Genomic DNA, 17,931 nt, shown 5'->3' with positions numbered 1-17,931 from the left:
TGATGACCTGCCTGGTTTACCAGCCACTGCTCTCAGGGGTCCTTGTTGGGACACCCAGAGGTACCCAGTTAAATGAAACAAGTAGAAGGGAGAAGTGAAATGGATCTCGAGAGTTTAGGATTTCTTTGGACAGAGATGTTGGGGTGACTTCTCCCCAAGATGAAAGATCAGGTCATCGGCTAATGCAGTTGTCCAGGCTAATGCAGGAAATCGCCCCGCACATCACCGCAGTTAAGGAGCAAGCAGGGAAATCCTCTCCCACGTAACAGTGAGGAGCCTCCATGCTGTCAGATGGACCTGACCCGGTGCTTAGCCCACGGAGGTGGTCTTCTCAGTCTTTGGGCAGAGATGACACCTCGTGTTTAGAAAGGAACCCACAGAAATATCAATGAGAAGAAGCTAACAAAGGTAAAAGTCCTTACCAGTTGTTTGAATTCTCTGGGGCTGCTGTAACAAATCACCACAAACTGCGCAACTTGAAACAACAGAAATTTATTGTCTCTTAGTTCTGGAGGCTGGAAATCCAAAATCAAAGTGTCAGCAGGGCCAGGCTCCGTCTGAAAGCGGTAGGGGAGAATCCTTCCTGGCCTCCTGCAGCTTCTGGGGGAGGCCGGCAATCCTTGGCGTCCCTCGGCTTGCAGCTGCGTGTCCCCAGTCTCTGCCTCTGTGGGCACACGGCCATCCTGCCCTCGTGTGTCTGCACCAGCCTCTCCTCTTCTCGTAAGGACACAAGCATATTAGATTAAGGCCCGCTCTACTCCAGTATGACGCCACCTTAATTACCGACAACAATCCTATTTCCAAATAAGGTTACGTTCCGAGGTCCTGGGGTTAGGCCTTGGACCTACTTTTGGGGGGACGTGATTCAACCCGTAACACTCATGAAGTCCCAAAAGCCTTCTAGTGTCAGCAAGGGCCAGAGGCCAAGAGACCCTCTTCAACCCACCCAACTCTCACACTCCCACCTTTGAGGGTCACTCCTTAAGACCAAGATCTTGGGAAAATGTTGAGAAGCCACGAGGAACACTTGATATGTCACGAAAACAGACAGAGATTTGACCTTGTAAACGTTCTTTAATGAAGCTATTCTTTGAACAGGCCCCTGGAGTTAATTATGCCTTTCAAATCAGTTTCCCCGCTTTTCTTCTACCCATCGCCCCCCCAACCAAGATGTTACCCAAGAGGCAGGAAAATCACAGTGTTTATGACAGTGCCAAAAGTAACCGAGTGTTCCATGAAACTGTGGACTCCAACGGAATAGTGATCTGCAAAAATCACGAGGTCAGGGCCAGCCCCGTGGTGGAGCGGTTAAGTTCACACACTCTGCTTCAGCAGCCGAGTTTCGCTGGTTCGGATCCCGGGCACGGACCTACACTGCTCATCAAGCCATGCTGAGGTGGCGTCCCACACTGCACAACTAGAAGGACCTACAAGCAGAATGTACAACTATGTACTGGGAGGCTTTGGGGAGAAAGCAAAAAAACAAATATATTGGCAACAGACGTTAGCTCAGGGTCAATCTTTAAAAAAAAATCATGCAGTGAAGCTCATTTCTGCAGATTACGTTCAATGTTACTAGTGAGCAAAGACTTTCAACGTGTAACAACACGCCTTGCATCAGTGGACCTTGGGCATGATGCCAGCTTGGGTTAGTGAAACCAGGAAGGAGTCAGATTCTGATGGCTCCAAGTGTCACCAAGCATCCCAGCATGGTGGCCTGTGGATTTCAGAGAAGCAAATGAAGATTGTCAAGTGGAAGAGAAATCCAATGTTACCTGAGATCTGAGGAAGGTAAGTCAACAATTATCAATCAAGGAGCAATAGCTACCCCTGGGCAGAGCACACTCGTGCACAGCAGCATGGAAATTTCTAAAGCAAACCTTCCGTTTCCAACTATGGGGAGAACCCTCACTGCCCACTGAGCTCCGGCAGCTAGAGAGGACATTTGCTAAGGATCATTGCCTAACCGGGCATAACAAAGCTCCCCAATCTGGAAAACAGGCTTAAAGAAACCTCAGACAGTTCTCCTTGTGGCCCATGAGAGCTACTTCCAGTACTTGCAAAGGAAGGCAAATTCAGCTCCCACCTCACCACCCCACTTTACCTCCCAGCAAAAAGAAAAGACTGGAGAAATACCCAGAAGTTCTCGCCAGTAACAGCAAGCTCTACAGGAATTCACAACTGGCAACCGACATTTCCCTCCCACCAACTACACAGTGGGCTGGAACTCCCACCACGGCCAAGCCTTGAGAGAAGTTTCTCTCACCCATCCATCACCCTATCTTGTTTTGCTTTTTAATGTTCAAATACAGGAACTGTAGTCTCAGAGCTTACTCTGACACTAGACCCCCAAAAGAAGAGAATGATGGCCATTGTTTTGGAATCATTTCAAATGAGAAACAGACTAACCCAAAATGTGAATTGTGTGCACCTGGGAGACAAGAGGACCATGAAGTGCTATTGGACAAACCACTCTCTGACCTTCCAGAGCCTCTGCATGTGCTGTCTGTGACACAGGAGGGCATCCTCAAAGTGCCGGGTGCCGGGATAGGCAAGTCTCCAGGCACCAGATGCTGAGTCCCACCAAGGAGGTTCTTTCATAAACAGAACTCCAGACTGCGCGTGCCTTCAGACGATGATGGGCATTCCTTCAGTGCAACGAGGAGAAAAAGGAAGCATCATTTCTCCTCCCAGAGGGCAGACTTCAGCAGCATCCTGTGACTTCATAAAAAGGAAAAAGCCAGTGCGCAACACTGACACAGGGTGAAAGGAAAAGGGAGAAAGAAGTGCAATCATCACCAACATGGGGCTTTAAACAAACACCACCCTGGCCCGTGGGAAACAACCACCAACCCACCCGAGGGCCCACCTCAGGCCAGGGCCGCTGGAGTTGGAAATGCTCAAAGGGCAGGGCACGCTTCTCTCCTGAATCAAGAGCTTGATGGAAAAGCCAAGGCAGCCAACGTTTCAGGGTTCACTCAAGGGTGCTTGGTTGCTTTGCGTGGCATCAGCTCAGAGGCGTTGGGAAGAAAAACCTGTTATTATCACATGGTGGACCTAGGGAAGCCAGTGTGTGTCCTGCAGACCTTCCAGTGGGAATGAAGAGAGACTCAGCGTCGAGCCAGGCCTAAGCCCTACTTAAGACTCGCTTCAATCCTTGGTTGACTTTGGGGTGTTTCCAGAACATTGTCTGCATGCAATTTGGCACAGCTCCTAAGAGCCAGACTCTAGCCCAAAATCAAGTTAAGATGCTGATAAGAAACAGTCCTTTTTCCTTCAGCCCTTTGCCCTTTAACTTCCTTTTCACACCCAGTGTCTCACATCTTGACTGAGAAATAACTGCCAACATAAGACCTCTTTTCCCTGCTCTAAAGCAAAGCAATTGTGATCTTGACATATCAACCAGATAAATCCACCTTAATGGAAACGTTCAGTGGCCAAGGACCAGCTGCCAAGAGCAAAGTATTAGGGTTGGCAGAGTTTACATTACTTAGTAACATCCAATGCCAACATTAAGTCAGGAATTGCTGAGCATTTGGTGAAGAATTATGAATCAAGGATTATGAGACTGGAGTTGAAGCAATGGCGTGATCCAGTGTGGAAAATCCTTTTGCTCCCACTTCCCTTTGAAGCCGGGCCACTCATGCCAAACTATAAACATATCACTTCCTGAAGGATATGCCAGGCCACTTCAGCTTGAAAGCAAGTACTGGCAGTGTGCATCCAGGATCTTCACAAACACCTAAGTACGCAAGCCCTGCCAGACTCTTCTGCTCCCCAAGAGGAGTCCAGAAGACCCCATCTCTCATTTACCCAGTAGACAAAACGATTAGGATGCCTTGGGCAGATGCACGTTATCATGTTTCCAAAGATGGAGAATTTTAGTTGAAACCCCGAGAGCTACATACACTTCCATTGCTTGTGTTTGACTGAATGCCAAGTCGTCCTAAGGACTCTGTGACCCAAGGATGACCTGCAATCATTTCATTTCCATTCTCGAAATTGAGGTGGCAATGTGACCAGTGAACAGTGTTTCTCAACAGCACAGCCTTACACCAGAGACATTATTCGAAAACCATTGGCTCCTCTCCCTTATTGTCAATAAACCGTTTCTCGCACGTTTCCCAACACTCCTTGCTGGGGGAGGACGGCACCATAGGCAGTGGAGTGCAACACCTGGGGCAGTGGAGCGGTGTTGCAAGGGAGAGAAAATGAAACTTCGGATTCCCCTTGGCATCCGACTGTCCCGCTCAGTCCTGTTAACTGAGGTCAGTCAAGCCACAGATTAGCTCTGCCACTGCTCCACTCAGAGACAACAAAACGAAGTTATAACCAGACTTTCAGGACTTCTAGCGAGAATACTTTTATTATACAGGCATCATATACACGACAATTATTCTGGGAACGTTTACGGGCATGGAGTTCACTTCCAAAACTCCATTTCACCCACCCACACACCCACACACACACACACACCCACACACGGTACCGCACGCGCATGTTCAGGTTCGGCCCCACCGGAAGGAGACACAAAGTTATTGCTTTGTGAACAGAGAGCATCAATTAAATAGCACCTTCCCCATCAAGGACCGAATCCAGGATCCTCTTAATTCTTCCTACCCTGTGTGCACACATACGAAGAAAACCTAAAGATGTGTTTGAGATTACCCCATCACCTTTAAAAGTAACTATTAAAATCAAATCCCATTTCTCAAAAAAGTCCTAAGAAGTGCACCCATATTTACAGACCCCATTAAATTATGCATAAATAAAATCTGTACACTCAACACACCGCTTCTCAAAACAGAGCCTCCTCCGGGACCTGGGGACAGCAGGCAGCAATGCACCGCTTCCCGTCCCCCCTTTTCAAGTTTACTCGAACACCAAGATGTGAAATAAATATGCAAATAAAGCTTAGTACCTTAAAGGAACATGTCATTTCAGTCTCCCATTTGAAGAGTTAACTTTCAAAGTTTTTTTTTTTTTAAAAAAAAAAGAAAAACATAAAATCAGCAGGCTTTGCTTCTACAAGTTTCGTAAAACCCAAAGGCCCCCTTTGAACAAGGGGTTTAAAATGTGTCAAATACCACTTATTAACTGGGCGGTGAGCAGACAGAATCTTCGCCTCCCACTGCATGTACGATTTGACAACTGAAGAAGCTGGATAAATACTTTTTTTAGATAAATATTTAGTGGACACAAAAGCCAGCCATTATACCTTAACACTGAAGGTTATTGTTGACCTGAATCACACCAATTTGACATTTCAACAGCTAAGTGTGTGGGTTTTTTCTTCACCCGGGGAATTTATTTAAAAGGTTCTAAAACTTGTAGCACCAGTTTCAGAGAAAGGAAAAATGGGGTTCAAAAAAACAAAGTATAAGCTTAATGAGTAAAGAACCAGGACTTGTCACCTTCTGATAACTTGTCCAGAGTTAAGGAGACACTTCAGCGCTAGAGAAACACTAAGGAATCCAGGAGGGCACGTGCAGATCCAGAAATCAGTGGAAGGTGGGTCAAAATGTCCCCCAGGCCAGAGGGGTTCCCAGTCTGTCCGGTAGAGAATGACTGTGAAGTCCTTTTCCTTCAAGACTCTTGGGCCCTTTGTTCCCTGTCTTTTTATTTCCTGTGCTTCTCCATTTTCTCCAGGGTTTTGCTAGAATCGGCTGGACTCTGGTCTCCAGGGTTCATATACGATTTGTCTATGACTATGAGCGCCTCTTTTATGTAGTTCTGCACAGCAGACACGGCGGCACAGATGGCCTGGCTGCCAAACCCGTGGGTAATCAGACTGAAATGAGACAGGCAGTTCTGTATGTTCGTTTCCAAGACCGGGGTGGGCCGGTTGTTCCCGTTGGGTGTTCGGTCTTGATTGAGAAGATCTGTGAATTCCTTACACACTTGCCTGTTAAGACAGTCAACACACACCTGTGAGCTCCACCTCACTCTTGACAGGTAAAGAGCACAAGACCAATTACCCTGAGGATGCCATCCACGAGGCAATCAGAATTACTGCCACACTTAGCACCCATCAGTGCTGGGCCCTGAGCTAAACCCTCAGCAGCATTATCTCATTTAATCCTCACGGCAATTAGAAAAGGTAACAGGATTAAGCCCAGTCAACTGAACAAAGTCACCAGCACTGGTGAAGAGCTGGGGTCAGGATTCCGGCCTTGGAGGTTAAGGGATGGCCCTTCATTTGGTGTGGGTTGGTTCCAATGAGCCAATTACATCAAGAGCCCCGAGAATCACACATTTCCCTGAAACTCACTCTTTATGTCAGCTGGTTCACTGTGCTCCTTTTTCCTGATTTGACTACTTCTGCTTCATTTACTCTAATTTTAAAATCAATTTACCGTTGGTTTCTCTGAGAAGTCCTGCAGCGGCATTAAGCAGTTTTTGAGAACTTTCATTTGCCCACAGGTCTCAAAATCCAACCTGATTGTTACACTTAAAAAACAAAAAAGTCTCGCTATCAGGAGGCACACAATCTTTACTGACTGTGACAAAACAAACTGTTTTCAACACATTTTTGTAAGATCCACAAATATGATAATCAAAGGGTACTTGAACTATTTTGAGCTGATAACTGAGCAGCTCAGCACACACTCGTCACTGAACAATGTGCCGATTTTCCCTACTCTTCTAAATCCCACCTGAAAGTTAATGTATTGGACTTGGTAGAAGCAACTTCTTCACCATTTTCTTTTGCTCCACACCCTAATGTTTCTAAGGAGCCTTTCTTTCTTGAGCACCAGGGACTCCGCTGGCCCTGGGGCCAAGGTCAGAGCATTCAGGCATCGGATCAGGTCTGGATACTCACTGTGCGGCCAGTAGCATGCTCTTCCTGGCTGCCATCTCATTCCGTCCCCCGAGGTGAGGCCTGGTTAAATATTCGGCCACCGATTTACTAGGGAATTCTGCTTCGCAGACATATGCAAAGTCCCGGGCCAGATGCACAGCCTCACCTGGAACAATCAGCAGTGGCAAGAGACTTTAGGACAGCTGCGGTCACCACTGGCTAACCGTCCTTCCCTTTTCCTAGCACTGACGGTCTACCAGCCACTTCGCGTTCTAAAATGGAATCATATACGGGGAGAACAATCCAGCTGGGAGGCAGAATTTCCTGGGGCTTTTCAGGAGGGTCTCTCTCCTAGAGTAGACGGTGAGATCATTCTACAGCATACGGGAGAAAGGCCCTGAAATTTCTAACTGTCCTTGAACAACGTGAACCAGTCCCTGCCCGACTTGAACAGATTATTGAGACACGCCCATGCTTTCTCTCGATAATAAAATAGCTATCATTGTGGAGAAGCAGGGAAAATTAATGGAGATGAGCATATTTGACAAAAGCAAACTGGTCACTTCTCTTTACGAAACTGTGACAAAGTCTTTGACACAGAACCTACTTTTTTTGTGTGAGCAGGATTATCCCGGAGCTAGTATCTGTGCCCATTTTGCTTCACTGTATCCATGGGATGCCGCCACAGCACAGCTTGAGGAGCGGTGCTAGCTCCGTGCCAGGGATCTGAACCCATGAACCCCTGGCCGCAGAGCGGAGTGCATGAACTTAGCCACTGCATCACCGGGCAGGCCCCAGAAACTTTGTTTTTAAACTAGGGTGCCCCATTACTGAAGCGGGCAAGTCTCCAGAACGTTTCTTTAAGAGAGGGAGGCAGGAGTGTGTTTTTCTACTGGAAATGTTCAAGAGCCCCAATTTGGACCACCCATGCCCTTTGTCCAAGTTATTGGGAGAGCAGAGGAAGAGAAAACCCATAGGAGTCGTCTGCCACCAGAGGTGCCTAGTCCTGACTCCAGGGTGCAAGGCTGGCAGAGCTTTTCAAAAACCCAGATGGTTGACAACCCCCAACCCCACCACTCCCACTTGCCTTCTCCAACTTACTACGTCAGAATCTGAGAACCATTATTCTGGCACACACTTTCTTCTTCAAGCACCCTGCCCTGCTGGTCAGGAAACGTGGCAGAGCCCCATTCACGGGCCACGCACACAGAACCCACCACTCTCTACGCAGGACAGCAGTTCTCAACAGGCAGCCCCTTCCTCCTTGCCCTGACCTCCAGTCACGCGTGAAGAGGGAGAGCACGGCTCAGCCACGTACCTTTTAGCATCACAGCAGTGCCATCAGAACCAGGAAAGAAAATGTGCAAAGACTGCCTGGTCACCCGGAGGCTGCCCCTCGTTGGCTCCCCAGCCCTTGGCCAGAGCCCAGTGCCCCGCCGACTGGGCAAGGTGCTCGAGGCTTCAGGATAAGCCTCTGTGGTCCCCGCCATTTTCGTGTGCACAGCAGCAACGAGCTTGTCTTGTTCTTTAGAAATTATTATTCCACTCTCTCTCGCCCCCTTGTAAAGGGTATATTACATTCCTGGCTACTTTCCAGGTTTGGGGGTACAGGCCCATTCAAGACACTGAAATGTCACATCCCGCCATCTCAGGACTGGGGAGAGGGGCTCATGCATGGGACCCACTGTTTTTTTTTTTTTGATGGGGGGAATGAACAAAGGAACTGTGAATTGGGCCAGTCACGTTGTACACAAGTGATTTTCTCTTCACTGACCACAATCCCAATATTCCACAGCTACAAACACTAGAAACGGTGCTGATGCCCACAAATAAGTAACCAGCTTTTTAAAGGTGTACAAATTGATCAATTGCATCTTTCAAAAATTGCTTCATTTAACAGGAAATGTCAACACACCACAGCGTGATTTTTTAGGTTAGGAAAACCAATTCCGATGAGACAACAGCACAAACTGAAAACACCACAAAACAACAAGACCCCACTGACCTTCCACTAAAGACGTGAGGAGGGTCACGTGTGCAGCTTTCCGTCTCCCCGCCGGAAGATTCAACCCAATCTTGTCCAACTTCTCCCGCAAGGACCGGCCTCCATTTTTAGATTTGGCTCTGAGTAAAAGAAAGTGAATGGTGGCTATTCAAGAAACCACTTGAAAAAACTCTAATTTCCTAAAGTGTTATCAAAACTGAAATTCAAAGACTGTCTAACATCATGTGCAACGTAATCAAGTGACACAAGGAGACCTCATTTCATCAACTCCTGTGAAACCCAAAAACCTCTTAGCATCACCAACTTTCAAAAAAAAAAAAAAAATCACAGAACATGGCAAGTTGTAGAGGAGCAGATGAATTTTCACTTGTAAACACCACAGCACCCCCCAAAACCCTCCCAGGGGAGCAAAGCCCATGAACTTCCCCGTCCCCGAGTCCAGACGCCACAACTTCATACACGGAATCAAATCCTAAGCAAACGATAATTTGTTATCCCGGCTTTAGCACTTCCTCCTATATTTGGCACTTTCTAAAAGAGAAGAAACGTACTAAAACTCTCTGAGCCAATTAGAATTCAGTGTTAGGTATAAAAGTTATATAAATGTTAAAAATACCTCCCCTATCCCTGTCAGTTATTTTACCTTCAACCACCCAACCACCCAACCACCCCTGAGCCCAGAATGTGTCCCCATGTACCTTCTGAGAACACCTCCCAGTAATGAGGCATTGAGGCACTCGGGCGGGGACAGTCGCCTCTGGACTTCAGCCACGGTCACTTTGTATTTCGACGTGGAGCTGAGGAGGGACAGCCTTCCAGGGACGGAGCAGAAGACCTCACTAGGGTTCATCACAGCCCCCACCAGCTCCTTCTGACAAGGGAGACCCAAGGGGTTCTTGGTCATCGAAATGGGACCTGTGAACGAGGATGGGAAGTGGCAGAGCCCAGGGCCGCAGCCGAGCAAGACCTGTGCAAACCGAGCAAGACCCGTGCAAACCGCCAGCCAAAGCCGAAAGAGCTCCTAAGACAGGTAAGCTCGCACGTCGGACTATAAATTGCAAGCAGCTTTTTTTAAAGCCATATTCTCCAAAGATAATCAAATCTGAATTTCACAAGTTAACACCTTGGGAAGTTAATTAGCCAAGATCCCAAGCGTTGGAAGGTTTTCATTTTCTAGCCACTGTTAAAATCTGTTTAATTAGAACATTTGTTTTCAAAAGACTGCTTCTGCACTAAATAAATGGTGAATTTTTTTTTTCTCATTCAACGAACAACCAAAATCACAGGACACGCTTGGATCCTTTGTCAAAACCTTTCATGACAACTGATCACAGCACGTTTTAAAACGCAAACAAACCTGTTCAGTTATGTTTACTTGGAAATTGAGTTTCTGTTCAAAACCCATTTTTCCCCCATTGATTTCAAGCAGTTTAACTTGACTAACTACATTTACATTCCCCCAAACAGCCAGACTGGGAATCCCACCAGCGTGTAACTTAATTTCATAAGCCACTCACTCACCAAGTAATCTATTTCCAAATCCCCTCTCGGCCTTATCCTGCACAAACCCAGCGTCTGGCAGATCACCACTGCCTGGTTCCTTTAGGGCCTTGTTATTCGGCAGGCCAACCCCGTTTCAAAACTTTCTCTTGCAGGTCAGAATTAAGTAAAATCACATTTGAAATCGCCAAGTAAAATCACATTAACTCACTCAATTAAAACTGTCACAGAACCAACCACTCAACTAAAGTGTGTGGTGTGCTTTTTCCAAATTAAATCGCAGTGTGAACTCGCCCCGCAAGACTTTCTCTAACATCACAAAAACACCTTGGAATCCGGAGAGTAACATTCCCCATGAGAGAACTCCGGAGTAACAAATCCGGAGGATTAAGAGACAGCGGCTAGAGTTGATCCAGATAGCCTCCTTTTTCCTTTAGGCAGGAAAGAAATCCCCTCTTCTCATTCCAAAAATCTACTTTCCTTGAGTCCCCGTCGGTCCCTTCCACCACAAATGTCCCAAATCGGCCACCAAATGCCCCCACCTTGCCGCCAACTTAAAAACGTCACAACAGTTAAGAACCCGCACAGGCTGCGCGCGCTCGCTACCTACCTTTGCGAATAACAGTCTGATCGTGCAGAAGCAGGTGCTGGTCGTCGACATTCTGGGGGAAAAAATGACAAAGTTTCCTATAAGTTCGGGGGAGCCTGGGCGGGGGTAGGAGAGAGGCTGCGGAGCAAACAGGCGCGGGCAGGAGGGGGCAGGAGCCGAGGCGCCGCTCACCTGCACCTCCTCCATCGGGTGCGCCATGTCGTGGAGCCCCAGGTTCTCGGCCAGGCCCGCGGCGTCCAGGGCGTGCGCGTGGGGCAGCAGCAGGTCGGAGCGGCGGTAGGCATCCCGGCGGGCGCTCATGGCGCCACCGTCCAGCCCGGAGAGATGGGGTAGCAGGCTGGCCGGGCGCCCGTGGTGCGAGGGCAGGCCAGTCCCCTCCTGGCTCTGGCGGCCCGGCCAGGCCTGCTGCTGGCTGCCGGTGGGCGCCGGCTGGTGCAGGGGGTTGATGGCAGCGGCGTACGCTTCTCCCAGATGCGAGTAGGGGTCGGCTGACTGTGAGTAAGCCAGCTGCTGATAGGGAGGTGGAAAGTAAGGTGGTGGCTGGTATTCGGCGACTCCAGTGTGGGAGAGAGGTGGCGCGGGGCTGTAGAGATGCTGCCCGGCCGAGGAGAGGTGGGGGAGGCGCGGGTTCCCATTGCTGCTAGCGTCGTGGCGTTCCTGGGAGGGCAAAACAGAGACCCGGTTAGTACGAAACCCCGCTACTGCGAACTGGCCGAAGCCGCCGTGCAAAGCCGTCGTGCAAAGCCGTGCGCCCCCGGAGACCCACCACTGCACCAGCCCGGACCCGACCCCCGGGGCCTGCCCTGGGCTCAGAGGGCCCCAGGAACAATGGGCCCCGGGGATTTCGTTGTAAAGCGCGAGTCTGCAGAGAGAAGGGAGCCCGGTAAAAGACCTGGGGGAACACGCCCTCAAAGCCCGGCGGCCAAGGTCGGGGCGCTCCGACGCCCAAGGCAATCTGAGGCGCCAAATCCGAACCCCAGGCCTTGGGCTTGGAGGAGCTGGGCCCGGGGCCCAGGGAAGAAGTCGGCCCGCGGCTCATACGCTGCAGAGACCGCTCGTTCACCAGCCCGCACATGTCGGCGTCTCCTGGCAAAAGAAGGTGGGAAGGCGGCGGGCGGCACGGATAATGCGCGCAGCACGGGAAATGCGCATCTCCCCCGCCCCAGGGACCCTCCCTTCCACGCCCTCAGGCCCATGACCTCCGGGAAAGTGACACTCCCTAGTAGGGCCTGCCACCCGGCGCCGCCCGAGGGACTCGGGAAGGAACGCGCGCAGCCCGGCCTGCCCTCCCTGCTAGCTGTGTCCCCACCAAGTGGGGATAGGACGTGAGACCGCCGTGCCCTGCTCCAGAGTCCCCACAAATCGGGGCACTGAGAGAGAATTAAGAACCCCGAAAATTGGGCAACCTTGCCTGAGCACGTCCCCTCGCCCCACAGCTCTCCGACTGAATTCCTAAAGGACGCGTGCTCACGGGTTCCCGGGGTCAAAGAGGTAGCGGGGAACAAGAAGAAGCATGGCACTGTCGCCCCCTAGTGGAAGCGTCCGGGCCTGCAAACAGGGGCAGCCCCTCGAGGTCCCGCGCGCGCGAGGCGCTCCCGCATCCCCCCCAGGCCCGGCTGCCCTCTCCCAGCACCCTGGCGCACGCCTCCCGCCGCCTGCGTCTTCCTCTTCCCGCTCGCCGCCTCCCTCTCTCCCTCCCACTCTCCGAAACTCTAGCTCAACCTGTCGGACAGGCTGGAGCACTCCCGAGCGCTTACGGCCCCATCCTGGCCTCAGGCCACCCCCCAGCACTCCCCAGCCCCCACTTCTCTTGAAAGCCAAACTTAATGTTGTTTTCTAGTTTCCCCGAGGAGGTAGCGGGGCAGGTGACAAGCCCGCCACGGAGGAGACTCCGCAAAGGTGTCGCCGGCACGTCGCCTCGCCTGACCCCTTTGGACAGAGATCTCGCGCGTAAAAGCCACGTCTAAGGGTTGTAGACAGGGCGCTCTTCCGAGAAAACGGGAGGAAGGGCTGTTTGGCTTCGCATGAAACCGACCGGTAAGCCTTGTGGGTGGGATCTGCCATTCTCTGTCCAGGCCCTGTTCCCGAGGCGGGATATTTAGGAAAAGGCCCGATTCAGAAAGGGAGCCTCGGAGAAACGGACTAGAGGGTGTCCGGAAAAGCGGCCCCCGTCCCATCGAGGGGCAGCGGCGGGTGCCTGCTCGCAGCTCCTGCGCCCTCGTCCCCGGCCTCGGTCCAGCGGCCCCCGTCTGCCTCCCGGACTGTCCTCGGGCAGGGCCGGGCTGCGCCCCTGCGCCCAGCTCACCTCGCAATCCTCTTCATACTTGACATTATCGGTTATTTTCCACAACATGGCGTCCGGCGTCCCCCAAAACAGTCGCCAGTTAGGCTCCCCCCACCCCCCGAGCGGTAAATCCAAAATTGGGGTCACGGTGGCCAGGCGTCTGCCGCCGCCCCCGCCGCGCGCGGGCCTCGCTGTCCCGGTCACTGTGCTGTGCGAGCGTCGATGCCGCCGCCCGGAGTGTAGAGCCCGCTGCCGGGGACCCGGGAAGCCGCGCCCGCACTGTTTGTCCCGGCGATAGCCGGGAGACCCGGGCGCCTTAATGAGAAGAAAATTATCATAACTCCTCCCCCGGGGCCGGCGCGAGGCCCCGGCGCCGGGCGGGGCGGCCCCCAGCCAGTCCCAGCCAAGCTCCGCCCCGCACCCCGGCCGGCAGCGGCGCAAAGACCCACGCGGCGGGGGCGAGAAGCCGAGTCCAGTGGGCGGCCCCTCGCGGAGAGCCGCAGACCCGCGAGGCCAGGGTCCCCCGTCGCCTCCTCCGTTCACCACCCCCACCATGCACACACCTGAGATTGGCAAAGCGGGGGATCGGGCTCCTAATACCTAAGAGCCCCCCTCTCACCTAAAGCGCCTTCTCCCATCCTCCAAAAGACGTTGTCACGTGGAGTTAGAGGCCCCGCATTCGGGGGGTGTCTCAGTAGCTGAGGTCCCCCCATCTCCTAAAAAGTCCCACCTCACCCGCTCCACTAAGACCTAAATTTGGGGCTGGGATCGTGCAGCTGGGGCCCCAGTGCCTAAGAGAGAAACCCCCCTTCTCCCGCGCTCCGTGGGCACCTGGCCGTCCGGTTTATCCTCCGAGGAGGGAAGGCCTCCTGGGGAGTCTCCCCCACGCGCCACGGGGTGGGCGGGCTGCTCCACCGCCCCCGAAGTCTGGGACTACGGCATCTCGCCGCCATCGCCCGAAGCTGCGTCTCCGCGGCTGCCTGCGGCCGGGGGGCCCCCGCGCGCCCTCGCCCAGCCCTGCCCAGCTCCGCCCTGCCCACCGCCGGCTCGGCAGCTGCCTCCGACAGGCCAGACACTCAGAAGCCTCGGCTCACCCAAGGAAAGAGGAGCGGGGCAGAATACAGCCCAAGGGCCAAGGGCGGGGGGAGAGAGGTGGGCGGGAGGGAGGGGCGCGAGAGGAGCCCCCGCTCGAGAGGTGAGCACCCCCGTTTCGCAGATGCAGACGGAACACGAAACTGCCTCCCACTTAAACGCTGCCTCTCTCCGCAATGTGTATTTGCTACCCAAATTTAAAAGCAACGCGCAGGATTAAAAGATTTTAGAGAAACGAAATTCAATGGCCGAATTATTTATAACTGACCTTTTTACTGCAAGGAGAAAGTCGCTGATTCCCAAGGGCGAAATTTTCTTGAAACGTCCCAAGTGACTCAGAGAGCTGAATTTAAACATTCTGAGGGAATCGGAGAAGGGGGCTACTTCAATTTGACTCGGAACCTGACTTTGCCATAATCAATACCTACCGCTCCAGTTCCCCGGACCTGAGTGGACGTTCCTCGCCACCCACAGAATGATTGCTTCCACCGCCTTCCTGCTCTTCGGGTTTGTTTGAGCTTTAGCCCTTCTTTAGACCCAGATGGGCCTAAAATAAAATAACTAAAATAAAAATAGGCTTCCTCCAAGCGAAACGACCTCCTTCGCCTTAGAGTAGACAAATCCGAGGTGATATTCCAACCAGATGTGAGAACAAAACCTGGAAGTGAAACTACTGGGAGCTTTTCGGGCATGTCTGCGGGGCTTTGCGCTGAGAAGTACAAAGGACAGTGTACACACGACCCCTGACACCTCGCTTCCAAAACACCGGGGCCTGGGGGGAAAAGAAAAAACCGCAGAAGCAGCGTGCCTGGCATTCGGGGGTGGGGGCAGAGGGCACCTGCGCGATGCGGGAATCCGCCCCCTGCGCAGCAGGCAGGCTGGCGCCCAGGGCGTGAAGGGTTGGGGGTCTCAGGCGCTCCCGAGAGGGAGGCTGCAGCGCCTCCTTCGGGCTCCCAGACTCCCAGATGGGTGACGCGGGGGCTTTCCTCCACCCTGGGCCTTCTAACTCCGGGTTTGTCTTCAAGACCGGGCCTGGGGTGCAGCTTGAACAAGTTGTCTCTGTCGCGCGGGCAACTTTATCCCCGGACAGATGGGGGATCTGGGCTGGGCAGACAGGTGCCGACCCCACCCCCAACCCCACCCCGGGCCCTGGCTGTCCCTTTCCGCAGCAGCATTCGCCGAAGCCACCCCGGGGGACCGAGATTCCTCCCAGCCCGGGGCGGGGGTTGGGGGGGAGGGGCCGGTTTCACGACGGAGGCAAAAGGAAACGATGGGCCCTGGGGGTCTGCGCGCCCCAATTCAGGGAGCCCCAGGAATCCAGTGGTCTCGGAACCGCTTGGCAAAGGCCATTCATTTTCCCAAGGCAGCTCCCTGGAGGACCCCGGCCTGCCCACTCTCCAAGGGGCCCGCGCTCAAGCTAGAGCGCGACTTCCGCGCTCTGCACGGGGAAGGCGGCTCCGACGAATCTTCCCGGCCAGGGAGACCCTGCCCAAACACGCGCGCGCCCTCGGCTTCGCGGCCAGAACCCAGGCAGGCGCGCGCCCTGGTCGGGGCGCCGGAAGCCTCAGCCCTTCCTTGAGCTCAACTTTTCTGCTCTCAGCCGACAGCAGGGAGCGGATGGCTCCGCATCGGAGACAGACCTCCCTCCAAAGCCCCCGCCCCTCGCCGCCCGAAGCCCCGAAGACTGCGTGGCTGCACCCTTAGGCAGCCATCGCCGGGGAAGGGTCCCCACTGCGGACCCTCCGTGGCTTCGCAGCAGCCTAACTGTAAACAGAACGTGGGGATCCCGGGGACAAGCCTCGCCGCACGCCTCGCATCAGGAGGGATGTGGGAGTGGAGAGGCGTCAGCGGCTCCCCTCTGTCGCCCCCTAGGGAGGCTGCACTCAGACACACGCTTGGAGCCCTGGACCCAGGCCCCCCGCCCGCTCGGATGACCCAAGAAACCGTAGACACGAGGCAACCAGGCGTCTGCAAGGACAGCAGTCCCGGGACTGTGCACCACCTCCATCTCTGGAAACCGGGCTCCCCGCCCTAGGCGCGAATCCTCCGCCGCCCCCACCCCCACCGCAAACCCAGGAAGGCGGCGGGCTGGTAGACTGGATTGGAGCTGGCCTGCGACTCCTCTTCCCGCCCCAGGGAGGGGGCGCCCTCGCGGCAGGTGGAGGTACCCGAGCGCCGTCGCGTCGCCGCGCCGTGTGCAAGGTGTCCGGCCCCTCGGAACAGCGTGAGCGCCGGCAGAGACCGCAGTAAGTGGCGGGGCCGGGTTAAGCAGGGCCGAAAAGCCGGGGCCTGCAGGACTCGGGAAGGAGGCGCCCGCTCACGCACCCCACCCTCTATCCGACACCCTCTTCTCGCCGCACTGGCACCCACTGAACACACGCTTCGCCTCAAAGAACACCCCAACTGCCTAGGCCCTCCAAGGTGCACGCCCTGGGGCGCCACATGCATCAGTTCGCAGCCGCTCCAAAATAATTGCGATAATAGAAAAATAGCAGATTGATTTCATGGTGTGCAAAGCGGCCGCTGCACACACACAGATGCTTCTCGTCTTAGCCCAGGGCCACTCAACTCCATGTCCTGCGCGCTTCTGAGGGCGCCGCGCCAGGCTGGGTGCTTGAAGGGGCTTGGCAGCCTTTAGCTCTTCCTCGCAAACATCATGTTACAAATGGGCAAAGCGAGGCGCGGCGCTGAGGGGACTTGTGGGGCCCAGGCATCCGGGGAGGGCCCAGTCCATCTCAGTCCCGGATCTAGTCCGGGCGCTCATCTGCAAAGCGCGCGCCAGGCGCGGGGGTCCTGGGTATAGTCTCTAGCCTGACAGCCACTGCCCCCATTTCTCAGCGGGCGCAGGTGAATTTTTAGTCGTCCAACTACCTCAAAGCCACAGTCTTGCCTGCTATTCCACGCCACCTCCCTAGCAGCTCTCGGGGACTTGTTAGAGACAAGCCTGGCTCTCACCTATTGCCCCAGGGAACCCCCGCCCTCCAGAGGCCACGCTTGGTTGCAGACTGCCTGTCACCTCTCCACTAACATCCCGGGGCCCATCCCTGTGCAGCCTAACCGCTTCGAGCGAAGGCGAGAGCCCAGCGTCCCCGGAGGCCTTCTCGGCTCGGCGGCCTCGAACCCCGTACACCTCCAGGCCAGCCAAGCCCGGCGGCCTGAGCGCGGCATCCGGCCGCCGCCGGGCGCGGAGGCGCACTGAGGCCAGGTTCCCCGCGCCAGGCCCGCGCCGCGCCCAGGAGCCCCGTCCCGCCCGCCGGCCGCCTCCCGCCGCCCCGCCGCCCCGCCGCCCCGCCGGCTTCTGGAGGCGCGTGTGCCCTGCACCCAGCGCCTCTCTTCTCACCCTTAGGAACTGGAAATTCATGTTGCCAGCTCGTCAACCCTCTGTGAGTTGGGATTTTTAGGAATGGGAGCTACGCAGGAACAGCTCCCCAAGGGCCGAGTCGTGTGCTGTAAAATGCTCGGAGCGTTTATTTAATTAACGGAAGGGGGGGGGGGGACAATTCACAGCCAAAACGGGCTATCGCGATTGGAAGACACACCTGGAAAGTCCGCGTTACTCCTCCCCTGCCCTCCTCCCCTTCGGGACTGTAAACTCGGCGACTGAAAAGGGTCGTTCTGAAGGATCTTTACGTCTGTAT

At 54.2% G+C, this 17,931-nt stretch overlaps 1 protein-coding gene across 2 annotated transcripts; it reads right to left on the bottom strand.

The window, feature by feature from the left end:
• Nucleotides 1-4,347: 4,347 nt before the first annotated feature.
• On the bottom strand, nt 4,348-17,669 carry TFAP2C (transcription factor AP-2 gamma). Of its 2 annotated transcripts, none has more exons than XM_046679478.1 (7): nt 17,634-17,669; nt 11,089-11,574; nt 10,918-10,969; nt 9,506-9,722; nt 8,808-8,926; nt 6,824-6,968; nt 4,348-5,905 (listed from the first exon to the last, which is right to left on the bottom strand). In XM_046679478.1, exons 1-7 carry the CDS (start codon nt 17,652-17,654, stop codon nt 5,620-5,622), a joined length of 1,326 nt encoding a protein of 441 aa, XP_046535434.1. In that variant the 5' UTR covers nt 17,655-17,669; the 3' UTR covers nt 4,348-5,619. The 2 variants fall into 2 exon arrangements, with proteins under 2 accessions (XP_046535434.1, XP_046535433.1); XM_046679477.1 differs by lacking the exon at nt 17,634-17,669 and adding an exon at nt 13,223-13,469.
• Nucleotides 17,670-17,931: the final 262 nt, after the last annotated feature.

This window comes from Equus quagga, chromosome 12, assembly GCF_021613505.1.
Source record: "Equus quagga isolate Etosha38 chromosome 12, UCLA_HA_Equagga_1.0, whole genome shotgun sequence".
Classification (NCBI taxonomy): Eukaryota; Metazoa; Chordata; class Mammalia; order Perissodactyla; family Equidae; genus Equus; species Equus quagga.
Note: the sequence above shows the minus strand (reverse complement) of the source record. Positions and strands in the feature narration are given on the sequence as shown.